The sequence below is a fragment of the Phaseolus vulgaris genome, chromosome 3, assembly GCF_000499845.2.
Source record: "Phaseolus vulgaris cultivar G19833 chromosome 3, P. vulgaris v2.0, whole genome shotgun sequence".
NCBI classification, from domain to species: domain Eukaryota; kingdom Viridiplantae; phylum Streptophyta; class Magnoliopsida; order Fabales; family Fabaceae; genus Phaseolus; species Phaseolus vulgaris.
Window position 1 is genome coordinate 53,307,681 of NC_023757.2, and position 20,714 is coordinate 53,328,394.

General features: G+C 32.6%; 2 protein-coding genes across 2 annotated transcripts; one reads left to right on the forward strand and one right to left on the reverse strand.

Moving 5' to 3' along the window:
• Window positions 1–1,497: 1,497 nt before the first annotated feature.
• Window positions 1,498–8,664, forward strand: LOC137808786 (protein THALLO). The gene is made up of 17 exons (XM_068610063.1): window positions 1,498–1,686; window positions 2,410–2,554; window positions 2,715–2,806; window positions 2,986–3,100; window positions 4,145–4,293; window positions 4,465–4,611; window positions 4,769–4,881; window positions 5,071–5,158; window positions 5,573–5,752; window positions 6,284–6,457; window positions 6,563–6,637; window positions 6,780–6,913; window positions 6,996–7,122; window positions 7,715–7,983; window positions 8,069–8,129; window positions 8,220–8,288; window positions 8,395–8,664. Exons 2-17 carry the CDS (start codon window positions 2,437–2,439, stop codon window positions 8,524–8,526), a joined length of 2,043 nt encoding a protein of 680 aa, XP_068466164.1. The 5' UTR covers window positions 1,498–1,686; window positions 2,410–2,436; the 3' UTR covers window positions 8,527–8,664.
• Window positions 8,665–14,261: 5,597 nt separating this feature from the next.
• Window positions 14,262–20,306, reverse strand: LOC137808792 (eukaryotic translation initiation factor 2A). Its single transcript, XM_068610074.1, has 13 exons — window positions 20,148–20,306; window positions 19,708–20,062; window positions 19,153–19,339; window positions 17,546–17,780; window positions 17,389–17,457; window positions 16,826–16,927; window positions 16,587–16,627; window positions 15,795–15,928; window positions 15,431–15,494; window positions 15,244–15,340; window positions 15,040–15,161; window positions 14,810–14,832; window positions 14,262–14,713 (listed from the first exon to the last, which is right to left on the reverse strand). The coding sequence occupies exons 1-13, from the start codon at window positions 20,185–20,187 to the stop codon at window positions 14,626–14,628; spliced, it is 1,557 nt and encodes a 518-aa protein (XP_068466175.1). The 5' UTR covers window positions 20,188–20,306; the 3' UTR covers window positions 14,262–14,625.
• Window positions 20,307–20,714: the final 408 nt, after the last annotated feature.

A 20,714-nucleotide genomic window follows, 5' to 3' on the forward strand; every position in this document is an offset into this window, starting at 1 on the left:
AAATAAAAAATTAAACTTTACAACGACATAAAAGTTGAATCTATAAACAAAAATTAGTATTTATTTTTATTATTATTGATGATGTAATAATGTTAGTTTCAAGTAAAAAATACAGGACATAATTATAAAAAAAACTAAGTTGAATAAGGACTGGTATAGACATGAAATAACAACATGATCGAACAAAAAAATATTCATATTGTCAAACATCAAGACACATATAAATAACATGTCCCAACATTACTGGATTGTGTACTTATCGTCATTAATTATTTTTCACACAAACTATTTAATGTATCAATGAAAAAAATATTAAATGAATTATCATATTTCATTTATTTTCCTTTTTATGATCAACATATACTTATTTAGTATCGATTTATATCTCTTATATTTATCTTATTTGGATTTTTTTATATATTTTATCTTTATCTTATTTGTTTTGTCTTTATTTTATATCTTTTATGTTTTTAGTTATTATTTTTTTCTGTCATTCTTTATTTATTTATGTTTTTTGTTTTTATTTTATTGTTGTTGTTTTTATTTTTTAGACTTATTTATTTTGCATTTTTTTCTTCTTATTTTGAAGCATTAAGTGTAACATTTGCATTGTTTTTTTAAGGATTTTGCAGTAAACACTTCAATATTATTTGTGTGTTCACTATTAATTAATACTAATTGACTTTGTTTATTTTTATAATTATGTTATGTATTTTTTTATTTAAAATTAACATATTACATCATCAATAATAATAATAAGTACTAATTTATGTTTAACATATTACTAATTTTTATTCGAAAATAATATATTAATTTCAGGCATTTTATAAATTGACTTACGGATATAAATATTAAAAAATAAATTTTTTTAAATTATTAAAAATAAAATGAATATTTTCTGTCAATGTGCTGGATGTTAATTTGAATTGATATAATGAAGAAAACTAATATATGAAGTAGTAATAAATGGAATGAAGATTTTTGCAAAATAAAAATAAAATGATCCCGCGTTTGGAGAAATTAAAAATTATGTATGCAAGTATTTATACATTTAAAAAAATATTCAATTCCCAAGTCACGACAACTTCTTTATTTTAAATTTTGTTTTATGTTAAAACTTTTACGAAATATTAAAATATTTATAAAAAGTAAATGAAAAAGTTAAATAGATGATCAGATTATTGTGCTTATAAATTATGAATTTTATAATAATTTTGTAAACCTTGTACAATAAAAAGTACATAAATTTGTAAAATAGATATTATAAATTATATAATAAATTTATATTGCACTAAAGTAATATAATTTTAAAATTATTATTATATATTGGCATTAGCTTTCTAGAGTGAGCATTACAAAATAAGTTTAAATTAAAAATAAGTTTAAACATTAAAGAAAGAAAAGTAATATAAAATGCTTTTTAGAAAACATTTAATATATTTAAAATTTGATAGGATGTAAATAAGATTTGTTCCAAAATAAAAAATTTCCTTCTTTACATTATTTTGATTCTCTTAGCACTTTGGACTAAACCCTTAGACCTTGTTTCATACTTCTCTCTCGGTTCGGCTGCGGTTTTCTCCTTCAGAATACCTTCTTCTTCTCAGTGCACCTCTCAACACCATTCGCGTTCTCCAACTGTGCCCTCTCAGAACTCCACCTCACTCACTCGCCACTTTTCTCAAGGTACCCTCCACCTTTTCTTCCCAACAAACACGCTCTATTCTAATATCTTTCAATTTTTACGCCTACCCCTTTTTTAATTTTCGTCAAACTTTATTCCAAGAGCCTTATTGTGTTAATGGGTTTTGATTTTTGGAGCTAAATGAGTTTAAAGTTTAGAGCTTTATGCTGCTGCCAAATACTTTGGTTTATGTTGTTTTGTTCCCTTGGCATTTACTTGCTTCGCACTGCTCCGGTATATTTGTTTGTGACTGTTTGTTAAATTTACTGTTAGGAAAGTCTGCGGTGTTTTTGTTCTATTCTGATATAATAAAAAGTAAAACGAATACATAAATGTAATTATCTTTTATTTGTAAATCTTATTAATGATTTTATTTGAATTTTAAAATGGTATTTAGATCTGAGTCAATTAAGAATAACATTGAAATTAGTTAGAAAATAACTGGTAGAGATATATCACTATACAGATTAAGTTAAGGCTGTATTAGTGTCTGAGAGTGTAGGTAAAATCATTGTGAAGATTTAAAAAAAAAATCTTAGGTGCCGGCTGAAGGGAAGAATGGTGAATTAATCCTTGTTTGTAACTTTAAGTATTTTAGTCTTGGAATCAAATATGCGAAGGACTTGATCCTTATTCTACACAATTTCTTTATCTTTTCTTTCTCTGCACTTCACTAGGTGGGAATTTTACACTCCTCATTCATTTGGTTTCTATGTTTTCTCCAGTTGGTGGTGAAGAACCGCACAAATAGTATGGGGAAGAAAGGTGGTAGAAGTTATCAGAAGAAAGAAGTCAAAAACTCTAAAACAAGTTCTCAATACAAGCATGATACTTATTCCAGTGACGACATGGATGATGAGATTGATACATGTAACTCCATTTTGTTCATTTTTATTCATTTATTTTTCTCAGAGATGCAATAATTTTTTTTTCATTTACTGTGACCAACACTTTGAATTTTCATTCTTCTAATGTTTATGATTTTGGCCTGCTTGTGCTAACTCACTTATCTGATGCTTTGATTTTGCAGTTCATAAGCAGAGGGACATTGTCCCCCTTAACATAAATGATGGTACTGAAGAGTCAGATGAAGACGAGGAACTTCCCATTTTTGATGTTAAGGTTTTGGTTACCGTAATCTCATTTTTTTTTTAAATTGCATGAAGTTTTTCTTTAAATTCTTCGAAACATGACAGATCAACCTTCTATGTGTTAGTTGTTGTTTAGCAACTAGAACAGGATTGTTGATGACAATTTGTATATTTTGTCTCATTTCTTTTTCTTTCATATATTGGTCAAAGGATGTTGATGAAGACGATGAGGAAGATGATGATGACAACAGTGAGGAAGATGATGATGACAACGATGAGGAAGATGATGATGACGATGATGATGGGGATGGTCTTTTGGCAAAGAGTAAGTATGATAATTTATGTTTGATATATACACACATATACATACAGACACACACAAAAATTTGCATATCTGAATCTTTGAAGTACTCTATTAAATTTGATAGAGATGGATGGTGGGGTTCCTAGTCGAGACATTGTATATATATAATTTTTATGAAAATATATTATCTCTACTCAAATGCAGTAGCTAAAGAGTTTGCTGGACTATGATATCAAATCACAATGCATGCCTTTTATGTGTACTTTGCTCCCTTTCCTGAAAGGTTGGGGTATTAATGATACATTTTGTTACAACCTTCTTTTAATATAAAGACTATCCAGCCTTTTGCAATCAACCTCTAATAATTTAAAGACTATTTATCTGTAACTTGTTTTTGAAATAGAGATTGGAAAATTACAAATTTACAAGTATTGCAGTTGTTAGTATATATTGATTTAAAAAGACCACAGTTTTTAATGAATCTGTCTTTATCAAATCTTATTGTCAGTTTGAAACATGGTTAGTTAGTGTATGTTTAGATTCTTGTTCTGGGTGTTTCAGATAACGGTTTGCACATTCCAATGCATAAAATGGCGAAATTATAATCTGATGGATTGGATAAAACGTCCATTACGTTTATCTGCACAGGCACCAAAACACACATGGTCTTAAATCAAATAGCTTAAATCAGATAAAATTTTGGATTGATAAATAATTTGTAAAAATAAAAGGCGCTAATATGTCCTCATGTTGGTGGTGGACTTTAGTGAATTCATGTTTGTTGAAATTCTTGGTTAAGAATGTATTTATAGTTTTGGGCTTATGAAAAGAATTCTTGCTAAGTCCTTTGAGTACTTGTGCAAATCTTTTGGAGCATATTCTATTCAAGAGGTGTAATTTCACTAAATGGTGTAATTTCAAGAAAGTATAATTATATATATGAAGCTTTGGTTCTAATCATGTCGAATGATGTTTGGATGTTCCATGTAGCTAGTCTCAACTAGTGAGATAATACTTTGTTGTTGTTTCATAATCTCACTAAATCAATGTGTATGTTGTGCATAGTGATTAGGCAAAGGAAATATTTACGTTCAAAGTTTGGGGAAGGTGATGATACAATTGACGACGCTGATGAAGATGAAGACGAGGAAGGTTATAAACTTACTTTAGGTGGGAAAATATTCTCGCATGGTGCTGAGAATCGTAATTTTGAGGTGAGAATTTGAGCAATGCATGTAAAAGCAAAACAAAAATGTTGCCATATGTAACATTCAAACCATCAATACGTAGATGTTCTCCTGGTGGTGGATCTTTAGCCTAACATTTATTAGTTTCCTTATGCATTTTATTGTTTCTGTTGAGTGATCATAAGATTTTGTTTTAAGCTTCAATCAAGTGATGATGAGGCCCCAAAAGAAGAGGAAGAATTGGCATTACAAGTACAAAGGGAGAAGGCAAAATCCTTAACAATGGAAGACTATGACCTTGTGGATTTAAGTGGAGACAAAGATAATGAGAAATTAACTTTGAAGGTGAGTGCTGCTGATTACCTTATTGTTTGTGGTCAATTTTCATATTACTAGAGCATTATGACGGAGGAAGGAAAAATAGGGAAATTCATCATTTGGTGAGGGCATGTATGATATCTGTTTATAAACTTCAAGTGAATTTCTATATATGTATGTACAGGAGGCATCAAATAAAGGAAACGAAGCAATAAAGCCACTGGATGGAGATATAATTTTCAGTGTTGATGAACTGAATGCTTTGTCAAAGGAGGAGCAAATGAATGTTTTATATAGGTTGGGATGTTGTCTTTATCTTTCAGCATATTGATTGAGTTATAAATTGTGATGTTACCTTTTCATGCATTACATTAGCTTAATTTCTGCCATATTCACTAATGGATTAAAACAGTATTAGATATTCAGATATATTTGTATTAAAACTTTTATGCTTCTTCTTGACTAGTGACTATCCTCTCCTTCCAGGTCTGCTCCAGAATTAGTTGGGTGGTTGTCTGAACTAAATGAGGCACACAGACAACTTGAATGTGAAATTAACCCACTTTTAAGCAAGGTTTTTGCTCTTCTGGCTTTTCTTTTTCTGTTATCCATGAAAGAGTTCAACCTGTATAAATATGAAAGTACTTATTTTGTATAGAAGAGTCAGTGAACTTTTTATATCTATCAATAATTTATCTAGGGAGGAATTCCTGTTATTGCTGTCATTCATTCGCTATGTTTTTTGTTTCTTTTAGCAATGTGTTCTCTTTATTTCATTCTTTCTACTGAGATATTGGACCCCTGTTAGAGGAAGTTATACTGCTGTGATCATTATAGTGTATAAATGCTTTTAATTCTGCCTCTTGATTTACCTGTGTTATGGGGTTAATATAAAATAAGTGGTCAATACCCTTGTTTTCTTATGGTAATTACCTCTCCCCTGCATGAACAGTGTATTTCATTACAATTATTTTTATATTTTGTACAGGTTAAAACGGGGGAACTAGTTATGGAAGGAGAAGTGCGTTACTTCGAGTTGAAGCGGCTTATTTTGTTGTCCTATTGCCAAGCTATAACGTTCTACCTTCTCCTCAAATCTGAAGGGCAGTCAGTCCATGATCATCCCATAACAGCTCGCCTTGAAGAGATCAAGAAATTATCTGATAAGGTCTTGTTATTTTCAAACTACATAACAGCTATGAGTGTACGGTTCTATTTTCCAAAATAATTTGCCATATGATTATGGTTGACATGGTGATATAAATAGCTTCTGTCAGTTGGAGAGCCAAAATATCAGTTATTCATGCCTGCCTTGACTTTCTTTATACTGTCCGTTACTGAAGTAACCTGGAAGTAGTATCTGAAAGGGCATAGACATATGATGTGACTGACATTTCTTCATTAGTCCTGTTTTATTAAATAATCAATGTTTCAACTAAATTTATTGGAAATATATGAGCTTATATTGGATAATTTATTATATTGCATACACCCTATATTGGCAGCCCTGCTCACACAATGGAAAAACTGGTGTAATTCATGCTAGATTAGTGAATTGATTTTCTAACACGATGTCATCAACTGTGCACTGTTATCTGCTGACATTTAAACATTGATGTGCAATTGCCACAAATGAGACTTGAGATGAACTTTGTTTTCCTAGATTTTGCAAATTTCTAATGTGTGCTTCTCTCAACAGATGAAACAACTTGACTCAAAACTTCCAGTTGAACTTGAGGACTTTCTTATTGGAAATAATGGGTTAGAAGCAGTATTAAAGTCAGATAATGAGACTTCTCCAATGACAATTGATTCTATCATTAAAAACCAAGAGCAGCCTCCTGTCTCTGCCAAATCAGATGAAGAAACAGTGGTAGCCATGACTTATTAATCTTGGCTTTTATTGTTATCTGTTCCAAATGATAACCTTAAAAAATGTTCTCAACGGTCAACTTTTTTTTTTTGTGTGTTGCTGCAGCCTTGCAAGCAAGATATGCAAAAATTGGGATCCTCAAAGGATGGTGTACAGAAAACAAAAAAAGTTAAACCTCAGGTGAATTATGGATCATGACATGATGTTTTGTTCTATTACTTTGTTTCTACTTTCTATTGAATAAAAAATTACCTTTTTATTTGATTTAATTTTGTTGGTTCGAAAGGCTATTAATTTACTGAAATCAACCTTAACATGGCAGAAGGACCACATTGGCGCACAGAGTTTAGAGATGCTAAAAGTTAGAGCTTCCCTTGAGGAAAAACTGAAGAAAAAGGGTCTGTACATTGCTCCAAAGCCTACTAATGGAACAAAGCGTTCAAGACCAGTTAATGGGTATAACTTTATTCTTCAATTCTTTATATTACAATTACCTGTTTCAAGCATGTTGGAACTTAGCCACTTACAAATTTCACAGCCAGCTTGAAACATATGATGATTTTAATGATGATACTGCGGATGTCAATGAGGAAACGAGACTGATTAATGGTTCTAGCTACAAAAAGGTTTCACAGTTCCTCAATGCAAATATGAAGAAACCCAAGGTACTGAACTTCAAAGTTTTTCCTGATGAATTGTGATTTCTATTTCCATTTGCAATTTTATAGTGTCATGTAGATTTTTACTTAAAAAAATGTGTGATCTTAACCACTCTATGTTGATCAAGGATACATTGGTTAAAATTAGTGGAAGAACTTGGGTCCTTGAATATGCTTTGGTTAAACCCCAAGTCCGCAGGACCTTTTTGTGTTAAAAATCTCATCCGGATGGATCCCCCACCTTCAGTGCCTAGCCATATGCTAGGATAGTCTCCCACCTCAGGTGGAGGAATATTCTGGGAATCCAAAACAGTGTCATTGTGAAGCTATATTCTATCTATTAGCAGGGAAATAAAGTTAGATGTACAATCTGAAAAAGATCATAGAGTTCTGTTTTGCCGTAATCTGTTTGTTATATAGTAATATATCCTACAAAGAAGTCCCAGAGTCTTCTCTAATATTGAGAGATGTTTCAGTATATTTTTAATAACAATTTTTGTGTTGTACTAATTACTAAATAAAAGCTCTTGTTAAGGCTATACAACAATTTCACTTTTTAAACCTGTTAACAGCTAACTGATCTCTTCTTTTGAGTAAGGTGGTTTCTGGTGATGATGATTTACCAAAGAGAGATGAAATTGGCGAAAGACGAAGGAAACATGAGCTTCGGGTGTTGGCCGGAGCTGGAATTAAGACCGAGGATGATGATGACAATGACGAGGATGATCAAATGGGTGGTAACCTTGGACCTGATGAGGTTGAGGATGCAGATGATGTTGGAAGTGGGGACTCAGAAAATGAATTTTACAAACAAGTGGAACAACTGCAAGCTGCAAAACTGGCAGCCAAAGCCGAGGCTTACTCAAGGTGAAATTTTGGTACCATTTTGGCTATTTCAATTTTATTGTTGCCACCCTCTTCAATTTTGTAACAAGATTGATTTTTTTTACAGGAACACTTCAGTCTCCTCACTGCCAGAGATTCTAGAAGGGAAGCGCTTAATTTCTTCTCAGGTTCTTACTCTATCTACTACGGTTTTTAATTGAATTGTTCATCTTTTCTTTCAAATTTTGAAGCTTTTTCCTTGTCACCAATTTCTGCAGATGGAGAAGAATAGGGGACTAACTCGCAGTCGCAACAAGGCAAAAAAGAATCCCAGGAAGAACTACAAGGTACTCATTCTGGGTGGGGTGAACAAAGTCCTCAAATTTTGTTGGTTAACTGTATCTTTCTTGTTTGACATTTGGGTTTTTTTCTTGTTATCCTAATGTGGTGCAGCTAAAGCATAAAAAAGCTGTTAAGAATCGTAAGGGACAGGTTCAGAGTATGAGGAGACCAACTGCTCCTTATGGTGGGGAATCCTCTGGAATTAATGCAGCTGTGAGTAGAAGCATCAGATTCAAGAGTTGATTTCAATCATCTTCACACCATCTTTCCTAAATTATCCAATTTTGACTCGTTTACATGTATGGAAGAGTTTTGTTTGCTTATTACAACAGTTGAGATATTTTGGAGATAAAGCATATATGGCATATTAAGATTTTGCAATTTTCCCAGTTTTTAAAGTTCTTAACGAAAAATCAAATAGAGCTTAATATTATTTTAGCAACAATTGTTGTTCGAATGATTATATAAGATTCTAGGATTTACAAAATTTTATTTACCATTTGTTTGTCTCAGCATTGTAAGGTAAATGGTTTTTGTTCTAGTTTGAGCAAAGGGAAACAACTACTGTAGAGAAATGTTAGAAACAATAACAATGAGAGCGACTAGAGAAAGAATTACAATTGTAGAAGTTAATAGTGTTAGGAATAATTCAAGTATGATTTTAAGTATTGTATTAAAGAAAAAAAGAAGAAAAAAGTTGAGCACTATATAAAGAAAATGACTTGTAAACTTGTTTTTTTTGTTTTTTGTTGTGGAAATTTTCACTTAACTTTATTTAATTTTTTTATGAAAAGATTCGAATATAATTTTATTTTATCAATACAAATATCTACACATATTCAAATTTTACTTGTATTTAAAAAGTAAACACTGGAAATAATAAATATAATACATCATGAAATTTGATTTGAATTAGTTTTTGATGACAAACATCGAACCGAACCATATCATTGGAAGAAGTTTCGTTTGTCAAACTGTTTGATTATTTTTCTAGGTGAATATTCATCCGTTAGATGTGAAATTTTCGTGTTTTGTCGAAAATTCAGTCAAAATTCTTATGTGAAATGTAAAATTTTGCCATATTTTCGCCTACTTTATTATGGGTTCATATTGCGTTGAAAAATTTCGAAAAATATTATACTAGTACTTTCATATGTTTTCTGTACCCATCTAAGGTGGCACGTTCATAAACAAATCACAAAAGAGATATATAGAGAAGAAAAGTCAGAACGTTTTGTTTTCGGAAAACTGATTTTGTTCACTCTCGGTCTGGGACGTACTAAGCCTTATTCCTTGGGTCTTTTGGTCTGAAATTTTTACCAGACATTTGTCATTGTGTGTATTGAGTTTTGACTCAGATTTGAGCCCCAAATTCCTCCCACAAGATTTGCAATAAATTTTTTATTCATCACTGATAGGGTTGAAAGGATAGTTCAATTTTGTGTGAAACTGCATGATTTTTTTTCTAGGTGAATAGTCATCCGTTTGAGGTGAAATTTATCGCGTTTTGTTCCAAATTCAGTTTAAATTCTTACGTCGAATTTCCACAAAAAGTTATTTCGAAAGAATTTTTCAGAAAATTTCTACAAATCAAGGCTATCCTCTACCAAAATTTGTGAAATTTTGCACTACTTTCTGCAATTTTATTTTGGGTCCATATTGTGTTGAAAAATTCCGAAAAAATTCACACGGATACTTTCATATGTTTTCTGCACCCAGCTAAGGAGACACGTCCATATTCAAATTACAAAAATGAGATATAGGGAAGAAAAATCAGGACGTCTTTTTTTGGAAAACCGGTTTTGTTCACTTTCGGTTTGGGACTTACTACGCCTTATTCATTGGGTCTTTTGGTATGAAAATATTACCAGACATTCGTCATTGTGTGTATTGAGTTTTGGCTAAGATTTGAGCCCCAAATTCCTCCCACAAGATTTGCAATAAATTTTTTATGCATCAATGCCAGGGTTGAAAGGAAGGTTTGTTTGTGTGTGAAACTATTTAAGTTTTTTCCTCGGTGAATACTCATTTGTTTGACGTGAAATTTGTCACGTTTTGTGCAAAAATCAGTCGAGATTCTTACGTGGAATTCAAAAAAAATTTATTTCGGAAGAATTTTTCAGTAAATTTGTGCAAATCAAGGCTATCCTCAACCAAAATTTGTGAAATTTTGCCCTACTTTTTGCAATTTTATTATGGGTCAATATTGTGTCGAACAATTTTGAAAAAATTTACACAAGTACTTTCATATGTTGTCTGCACCCAGCTAAGCAGGCACGTCCATAAACAAATCACACAAAGGAGATATAGGGAAGATAAAACAGGACATTTATTTTTTGGAAAACCTGTTTTGTTCACTCTCGGTCTGAGATTTATTACGCCTTATTCCTTGGGTCTTTTGGTCTGAAATTTTTACAAGACATTTTTCATTGTATGTATTGAGTTTTGACTCAGATTTGAGCCCCAAATTCATCCCACAAGATTTGAAATAAATTTTTTATTAATCACCGCAAGGGTTGAAAGGATAGTTCAATTTTGTGTGAAACTGTTTTAATTTTTTCCAAGGTGAATAGTCATCCGTTTGAGGTGAAATTTATCGCGTTTTGTTCCAAATTCAGTCTATATTCTTACATGGAATTTCCACAAAAAGTTATTTCGGGAGAATTTTTCAGAAAATTTCTGCAAATCAAGGCTATCCTCTACCAAAATTTGTGAAATTTTGCCCTACTTTCTCCAATTTTATTTTGGGTCCATATTGTGTTGAAAAATTCCGAAAAAATTAACACAACTACTTCCATATGTTTTCTGCACCCATCTAAGGAGACACGTCCATATTCAAATTACAAAAAGGAAATATAGGGAAGAAAAATCAGAACGTTTTTTTTTTTGGAAAACCTGTTTTGTTCACTTTCGGTTTGGGACTTACTACGCCTTATTCATTGGGTCTTTTGGTCTGAAATTTTTACCAGACATTCGTCATTGTGTGTATTGAGTTTTGGCTAAGATTTGAGCCCCAAATTCCTCCCACAAGATTTGGAATAAATTTTTTATGCATCAATGCCAGCGTTGAAAGGAAGGTTTGTTTGTGTGTGAAACTATTTAAGTTTTTTCCTAGGTGAATACTCATCCGTTTGACGTGAAATTTGTCATGTTTTGTGCAAAATTCAGTCGAGATTCTTTAGTGGAATTTCAACAAAAAGTTATTTCGGGAGAATTTTTCAGAAAAATTCTGCAAATCAAGGCTATCCTCTACCAAAATTTGTGAAATTTTTCCCTACTTTCTCCAATTTTATTTTGGGTCCATATTGTGTTGAAAAATTCTGAAAAAATTCACACGAGTACTTTCATATGTTTTCTGAACCCAGCTAAGGAGACACGTCCATATTCAAATTACAAAAAGGAGATATAGGGAAGAAAAATAAGGACGTTTTTTTTTGGAAAACCTGTTTTCTTCACTCTCGGTCTGAGACTTATTACGCCTTATTCCTTGGGTCGTTTGGTCTGAAATTTTTACAAGACATTTTTCATTGTATGTATTGAGTTTTGCCTCAAATTTGAGCCCCAAATTCGTCCCACAAGATTTGCAATAAATTTTTTATTCATCACCGCTAGGGTTGAAAGGATAGTTCAATTTTGTGTGAAACTGTTTCAATTTTTTCCAAGGTGAATAGTCATCCGTTTGAGGTGAAATTTATCGCGTTTTGTTCCAAATTCAATCTATATTCTTATGTGAAATTTCCACAAAAAGTTATTTTGGGAGAATTTTTCAGAAAATTTCTGCAAATCAAGGCTATCCTCTACCAAAATTTGTGAAATTTTGCCCTACTTTCTGCAATTTTATTTTGGGTCCATATTGTGTTGAAAAATTCCGAAAAAATTAACACAACTACTTCCATATGTTTTCTGCACCCATCTAAGGAGACACGTCCATATTCAAATTACAAAAAGGAAATATAGGGAAGAAAAATCAGAACGTTTTTTTTTTTGAAAACCTGTTTTGTTCACTTTCGGTTTGGGACTTACTACGCCTTATTCATTGGGTCTTTTGGTCTGAAATTTTTACCAGACATTCGTCATTGTGTGTATTGAGTTTTGGCTAAGATTTGAGCCCCAAATTCCTCCCACAAGATTTGCAATAAATTTTTTATGCATCAATGCCAGCGTTGAAAGGAAGGTTTGTTTGTGTGTGAAACTATTTAAGTTTTTTCCTAGGTGAATACTCATCCGTTTGACGTGAAATTTGTCACGTTTTGTGGAAAATTCAGTCGAGATTCTTTAGTGGAATTTCAACAAAAAGTTATTTGGGAAGAATTTTTCGGAAAATTTGTGCAAATCAAGGCTATCCTCTACCAAAATTTGTGAAATTTTGCCCTACTTTTTGCAATTTTATTATGGGTCAATATTGTGTCAAAAAATTTCGAAAAAATTCACACAAGTACTTTCATATGTTTTCTGCACCCAGCTAAGCAGGCAAGTCCATAACCAAATCACACAAAGGAGATTTAGGGAAAAAAAATCAGGACGTTTATTTTTCGGAAAACTTGTTTTGTTCACTCTCGGTCTGAGACTTATTACACCTTATTCCTTGGGTCTTTTGGTCTGAAATTTTTACTAGACATCTTTCATTGTATGTATTGAGTTTTGCCTCAAATTTGAGCCCTAAATTCGTCCCACAAGATTTGCAATAAATTTTTTATTCATCACCGCTATGGTTGAAAGGATAGTTCAATTTTGAGTGAAACTGTTTGAAGTTTTTCCTAGGTGAATAGTCATCCATTTGAGGTGAAATTTATCGCGTTTTGTTCCAAATTCAGTCTATATTCTTACGTGGAATTTTCACAAAAAGTTATTTCGGGAGAATTTTTCAGAAAATTTCTGCAAATCAAGGCTATCCTCTACCAAAATTTGTGAAATTTTGCCCTACTTTCTGCAATTTTATTTTGGGTCCATATAGTGTTGAAAAATTCCAAAAAAATTCACTACTTTCATATGTTTTCTACACCCAGCTAAGGAGACACGTCCATATTCAAATTACAAAAAGGAGATATAGGGAAGAAAAATCATGACGTTTTTTTTTTGGAAAACTGGTTTTGTTCACTTTCGGTTTGGGACTTACTACGCCTTATTCATTGAATCTTTTGATCTGAAATTTTTACCAGACAAAAATTATTTCAGAATATTTTTTCAAAAATTTTATATAAATCAAGACTATCCTCTACCAAAATTTATAAAATCTTATCCTACTTTCTACACTTTTATTCAAGAGTCCATATTGCGAATAAAAAAAAATCACATAATTTTCAAAAGTCTATTATAAATTATGCAATGAGAAAGCCTTTCCAAAAATCATTCCAAAATCTATTTTGGATTACACGTCTCTTCCTTAAAAAACTACTTATGAAATGTAAAATTACAATCCATAAGTGACTTCCGGATCCAAGATTGCATAACTTTTCTTATAAGAAGGTAATAGTAATGATTTTTAATGTTAATGAAGTACATGAAGAAAACACGGGGTGTAAGAAGAAATGCCCATGATTTAATAGTTTTATAAGACAGAAAAAAACCGTACCCAGATATGACATCAATTATTAATAAACTTACTTTTATAAAAAAAATTAATTTAAATTAATTTCGGGTTATGCAATATATTTTGAATCCAAAAATCCATTTTAAAATTTACAATCCGAAAAGCATTTTATAAATCTGAAGCAAGGACACTTTAGTCTTTTACCAACACCATGGTGTGCACCTTCAAATTGTGGGAGTGAAGAATGCAATGACCTACTTTTAACTTGAGACTAAAACTTTTACCCTTAACTCCTACTACTACACAGATTATTTAGATGAAATTCTGAACATAAATCAAAACTAAAAACTTAAAAAGTTTCCCTAGCTATTTCCATTAGTACTTTGTAAGCATTTATAATCCTGCAGCATCCTACTTATAATTCTATTTCTCTTGCAGCAAATGCATATTTCATCAGAAGAAAAATATATTTATCTTCAACTTTCACCTTCTATATCCCAACAGGAAACAAAAGAATGTGACCTACGTATAATTTCACTTCTCTCACAATAAATACTTCTTTAGGGAAGAGAAAATGAGATTTATCTTCTTCCACCTTTTATATCCCAACTAGAAACTAATGAAAGCACAAACCTACAAAACGACTTCAATCACCTCAAAATCTGTGCAAACCAAAACTTTCCAAAGTTCACTGCCAGAGATGTGATCCAATTAAATCTAGTAAACCAAAACCTGAAGCCTCAAATTTCGAGGTGGGCGAGTGCATTAGTAGCAGAGCAATTTAGAATGCTTCAGGAAGAACATTGATTCCATTAACAAGAGCTGGCATCAGAAGCAGCCTTTTTCTCCTTCTGTTTTTCCCTCTTTTTCTTGTTTCGTGATGCATTCTTGCTCAGTGGTCTAAATTAGTCAACAAAGAGCCATTCGTAACAGAATATAAATCATATGAACTTAAGAATAAAACAAAGGAAGAGGGGGTGCAGGAAAGGTACTTACTCTGCAGGAGTCTCTCCGAATAACTGAAAATATACAAATAATTTTGGCATTAGTAAAGACCAGTCAACTCCAAGAGTTCAAGGCAAGATGCATAAACATGGATATACAGGAAAATTTGAGTTAACACTCAGAACACTTCGCAACTATAAATTTATACGATGCTTAAGTATTCCTGAAAATTTATATTGACAATTAAAAATAGAAACAGTGACAGATCATAGATTGTGTACCTGTGCCTGAATAGCAGCTGCACCCTTAGCATGCGGTGGACGATATGCAGCAGGTTTTTGTGCTGGGGGATTGGCAGAAGAGGCTCTTACTGAAGTCTGGGTTGACTTTGGTGGTCCTAGATCTGCAATTAGGTAATGGTCTTTCAAATAACAAATAATATAGCTCATAATAACTAAACGAAATGTTATAAGCATGGTACGAACCTGCTGGTTTTTTATCTTCAAGTTGTACCAAATTTAGAGACTTAATTAATTCAGCAATATCACCAAACTTACTGGGTGACTCTGGTTTCCAATCAGCCTGCAAATAGTTTGCATGCAATTCAGTAACATCTGTGAAAAGGTGCTAAGAAAAACAAATTGATCAGCAAAAGAAAAAGACACTGCTGACCTGGTATAATTTGTCAAACATCTTCTTGAAGTACAATGACCCATTGTAGTGAAAAATCTTGATCCTTCAATAGAAGAATCAATAAGATCTTGTTAATAAGATCTTTGTCAATAAGATCATGATCACCAAAAAGGTGGAAACCAACATTTAACAATAAGTAAAATGCCCTCCTAAAAATCATCTGAATTATTGCCCGATAAACGTATTAGTGTTGTTCAAATTAATCATTGACTATATATGATCAAATCAATGGAAACGGATAAACGGGCCAATAATGATGACATCTTTAAACTAACAACAAAATAATGCATATTTTAGGCATTGAGAAATTCAAGGTCCTGCTAATGGCACAAACAATACATACCCATTGTCAACTTGAAGCCTTGGAGCTGTTGTAGCTGTCATGAAATAGCACCCATCTGGAGACCATTCACTAGTCACAGACCATTCAGCCTTAGTGGTTCCAAGTTGCTTTTTATCTATGTAATCCCAGAATACCTAGCACATAAGCATGAAAAACAAATGAAGTCCATATACAAAGCATGTGTTTGCAATCTTGTATGAATTTGAGCCCAAATCATATGGAAGTACAGCAGATACTTGTGATTTCTTTTTCATTTCAATTATTGTTTTAATAACTAAATACAAAAATGCAATGTGCATCTGTGGGAACCACCACTATTTGGAAATAATCACTTTTTTTCAAAGCTACCAAAATCAGAGTGAATATTTCTTCAAAATAAATTGAAAAGAGGTGCACTAAAAAGAAGAACCTCATGTTAATAAACATTGAAAAAATGGAGTAATAAGAACGGGATTCACTTGAGAGAAAGAGAACAAAACACTTTTAAGGGATGTCTAGAAGAGCTTAGTTAATTTATCAAAATAGTGCCTCTCAATAATTTTATTATTGTAACTTATATTTTAGCTTATTCCAATATGTTTCACGGTCAAATATATGGTACAAGTCCCCAGGAATTCAGATGTTATTGAAGTTGTTTACCCAAACACACCCTTAATTGATTCTTATACTCTAGAAGTGGTAGTAAGACAATTTGTTTTTCAACATCCTAGATAAGCTAAACACACATCAGACCTTTTCCACGGAAAGGAAAAATCAGAACAGAGCATAATGATTCAAACAGTCGGAACATACCATATCACCAGGCAAGTTACCAAAGCCAGCCAAACACAAAACTGGAAGTTAACAATCAAGGAACCCAAATTTAGATACTTGTCATAAGAATATTGAACCACTTCAAATTTCAACTGTTACCACAACCCTCGGGGGCTCTTTAAAAATTTAAACCAGAAAGAAAGAAATATTCCATCTGATAAGTGATTAAAATTTATTTGACTAAATGCAGAGAATATCAATTCACCAGCCAAGGATACATTTCCCTTTTGGGTTCCAACGAATAGTGTTGTAAGGACCAATTCCAAGCTCTAGAAGAGGATTGCACTTCTTGTCGAACAGAGTTGCTTTAGCAGGCATGACTAAAACAGGTTAAGGAAAAATACATTCGAGGGATCCATAAAGAACCATTAAAAAGTCATTAATACATGTACCCAAAATACCCACCATCTTATTTCTTAAAAATGGTACGAATCATAAGGCATAAAAAACTAAGCAGGAAACATATTGTCCAGTTTGTTGTATTATGGCTTATCAAAATCCATATATAGAGGGATTAGGTCTTTGAAATAAAAAGATAGAAAGAAGCAGCTCTAGTATATTTTTCAAAAGCATTACCTAGCATAGATATATAATCATCCAAAAATAATGGTCTGTCTCCAAGATGGGTTAATGACTTTGCCATAAGTACTATTTGTGTATAACGTATCAAACCTTGCCCCTAATATTCCATGCTAGCTGCTCTTCAGCAAATATCAAATAGTGGGAACTTTAGTACATGCTGCCTATCATAATATTGTATATACCACAGAGAAAAGGATACATCCATACACAACAGCAAATTCCAAGCCAGAATATGACCACTGAGCATCATGAATAGGCCCCTCTTTCCCTGTCAATTTGTTTTTAAAAAATAGAATGTTATACTTAGTATAGAGATTATCCAATTATCAGTTATTTTCCAAGCAGAAAGAACATACGGAGAGGCACAAGTCCTTCATGCATTCCGTCTGTAGTCAAATAGCATAATTTTGATTCTCCATAGTAACTCTGATTAGTTTTGTCAACATCTGACTGCACCACCACTAGAAGCCCAGTGGAGCCGTGATTCCATTTAAGTTGGGTGGTTGAACATCGGAAAAAGCTACGTCGAGCAACAGGTTGACTTTGAGATGCACTTCCACTAGCAAATATCTGTACACTAGCAGGAATCCCCTACAAGGTAGAACTTCATAACATAAGCATCAAAATCAAAAGGGTGTGATAAATAATCATTATTTCTATATGCTTGCCACATAGGATAGAAATCTGTACTCTACACCTTTTTTTTATTTCATCCATATTGACTATCAATGGGACAGAAGGAATATGGAAGATTCCATAAGCAAATAAAATCAGATTAGATTTCCAATAATAAAATGTCTCTAGGAGCACATATTTTCATAGATAGAGACCTCAGTCATTCTTAGGCTACCAATAGATCTAACAAACCCAGGAAAATGCAATTATCAATAATTTCTTTGTGTGAATGTTGATATATTAAAAATAATTTTTAGAGGAAGAGAGATGAGAGAGATGTATTGGAATCCATGTCTTGATGACACAGAAAAATATTATTTATATTAAAAGCAATAAATTCAGGGATTATCAATTACCCTAATTATTGTAATTAAATATTAAATAATATCATAAAATACATAGTTACTCTATTTACAATCTTTCTAACAATTTTTGTCAAGCTAGAGCATATAGCTAACTTGTACCAAGTTTGTTACATATCATACGAAAGTTATATGTGGACATATAAAAAACTTCGTGAAAACACTTTTAAATTGGTCATCTAACAAAGCTAGCAGTAATATCTCCAAATAAATTCTTTCTAAGGAATGACGAGCTATTTCAATGTGTTTGGTCACTGTGAAAGACTGAATTAGAGGAGATGGAATGTAGCTTGACTATCACAAATGAGTGTCATTTGCATAACCTCCCCGGATCTACATTCTTAAAGTAACTGTTTAAGTTTAACAGCCACAGCTCAATGTTCTACTTCTACACTTTTTGCAAATAGTCGATGCCATGGCTTAATATTCTACTTTTCTAACACCAGGTTATCACCAATGAATATACAATGCCCAAACATAGAGCTCTTGTTAGAAGGAGAGGTTGCATAATCAGTATCTAAAATGCTGAGTCTTTGAAAGATACTACATTTCTCAATTTGGCTCCCTACACTTACTGATTTTATAAATTGAACTATTGAATGTATTCATTTGTTTCAAATTGGTCCTTGTATTCATCCAAAACCAATTACGACAAATTAAATCAATAGAGACTGAAATGAGAAAGTACAAAAGGACCAAATTGTTAACTACGTAGTAAGTTATTTGAGTTATCTCAAACCACTTGAGTAACTGAGCATCATAAATACACAACAGCATTATCAGATCCTTTTCATGACTGGGATAAAGAATTATATCATATATTAGAAACCTAACAAACTGCATGCCAAATGACCAATGATACCAAATTCTCATTCACAGAAATATAAACTAAGTCACTACAATAAGCATTACTGAGGAACACAAACCTTGGATTCTGGAACAAATGCAGCTACATGAGAACCCGGTAAACTAGAAAGCTCGGCAGCAGCAACCCCCGGAACTCTTAACCGAATGCTAACTCCTTTAGAAAAATCTCCAGTGTCAAAAAATTGAACCTCATTAGTTGCCAACCGACAAGCGGTAGCTTCATCAGAACTAAACTGAATCGCAGGCCTGAATATCACACAGATATAGTTAAATTAAAACATAGGCCACAACAAGAATGTTAGTCATTCATCAATAAACCATTTGCATTCAAAAGGACAACACCGTGAACAATTCCCCAAGTGTTATCCTCTACCCAAAGGAAATAAGTCACGTCTTAAATAAGCGTTTTTGTGAAAAGAAATTAAGAAAGGTAAAACCTCAGCCATTTAGCTTCTCCAAAAACTTGTTTTTATCTCTGCATTAACGTAGAAAAATACTTACTGAAATTTTTCTTCTTTGTTTCCCGTTACAAGTGCTTAGGATAAGTTTATCTACTAGAAGCATAAATTGGGCATAACATTTTGGATTACGCAAACAATGAATTGCTCACACACCAATTGCCTTTAGTCATGTTCTTTTGCGACTGTTGGTAAACAGGAGCACCGGTGTCGATTTTCCACAGCGTGACGTTCTTCTCCTGCGGCGCCGAAGGTTTCTGAAAGGTTTGCAAGTAAGTTCCACAGGGTGACAAGGTAGCGGCAACGACATTGGGAATCTCAAAAGCCCTAATCTCTTTAGCAGTGCTGCAATCGTACACAGTAATCAGAGAGTTAGATTTGGTGACCATGATTCTGGATCCATCCTCGCTGAACTTGGCATTGACGCAGTTAACTTTGTCGAGCTTGACGGCGGGTTGACCGTCGGAGAAGGGTGGTCCGGTCCAGAGAGAGAATTTTTCAGGTTCTCGAACTGTGAATGATGCGAAGATGAAAAGTTAGAGAGAGAAAGCGATTGAATCGGAGAGAAGTTGGAGTTGGTGTTGGTTGATGAATACCTAATATCTCGAGAGGTGGTGATTGGCTATTTGACGCCATTGGAAGCGATTGAAGTTCAGCGAAACGAGGACCGAAGCTTCTTCTTCTCTTTGTTACGCTGCTACTCTGCACCAACTCTCTCTGGTGGTGTAAAGAAGAATGAAGGTTTTTACCAAAATAGTACAATTTTATTTTAAATTTATTAAAATGGATATTTTTTAATTTTGTTATAAAAAGAGATAAATTGTATTTGCCAGGATGAATTTGAAATGATGTGTACCCAAATAGAATTTTAGGTTTACTTATGTAAAAGTTATATTTTAATCATGCTTCAATATATAATTTATAATTATTTTTTAATGGGATTGGAATTAATATAACGAGATTATCGGTATTTTCTTTTTTTTTTAGGAATTTTTATTATTTTCGTTTTTTCACTTGTCTTCTTTTTGAACTTCGAACTCAAATGGTACCTGCAAAAGACATTTTTGATGTTCAAGTCAAACTTTGATACTTGACACTCAGTATTTAGTATTAGATGATTACATACCTGATTATTTAGGATTTGTGTTTATTTATATAATTAT

Excerpts from the sequence above, each read along its gene's own strand:
- LOC137808792 (XM_068610074.1), bottom strand. The coding sequence starts at position 20,187 with ATGGCGTCAAATAGCCAATCACCACCTCTCGAGATATTAG. Across the intron at positions 15,495-15,794 it reads AGGCTTCAAGTTGACAATGG|GATCAAGATTTTTCACTACA; the intron begins GTATGTATTGTT and ends CTTCTATTGAAG. Across the intron at positions 15,341-15,430 it reads TGTTTGACAAATTATACCAG|GCTGATTGGAAACCAGAGTC; the intron begins GTCAGCAGTGTC and ends AACTATTTGCAG.
- LOC137808786 (XM_068610063.1), top strand. The coding sequence starts at position 2,437 with ATGGGGAAGAAAGGTGGTAGAAGTTATCAGAAGAAAGAAGTCAAAAAC. Across the intron at positions 2,555-2,714 it reads GGATGATGAGATTGATACAT|TTCATAAGCAGAGGGACATT; the intron begins GTAACTCCATTT and ends TTGATTTTGCAG. Across the intron at positions 2,807-2,985 it reads TTCCCATTTTTGATGTTAAG|GATGTTGATGAAGACGATGA; the intron begins GTTTTGGTTACC and ends TATTGGTCAAAG.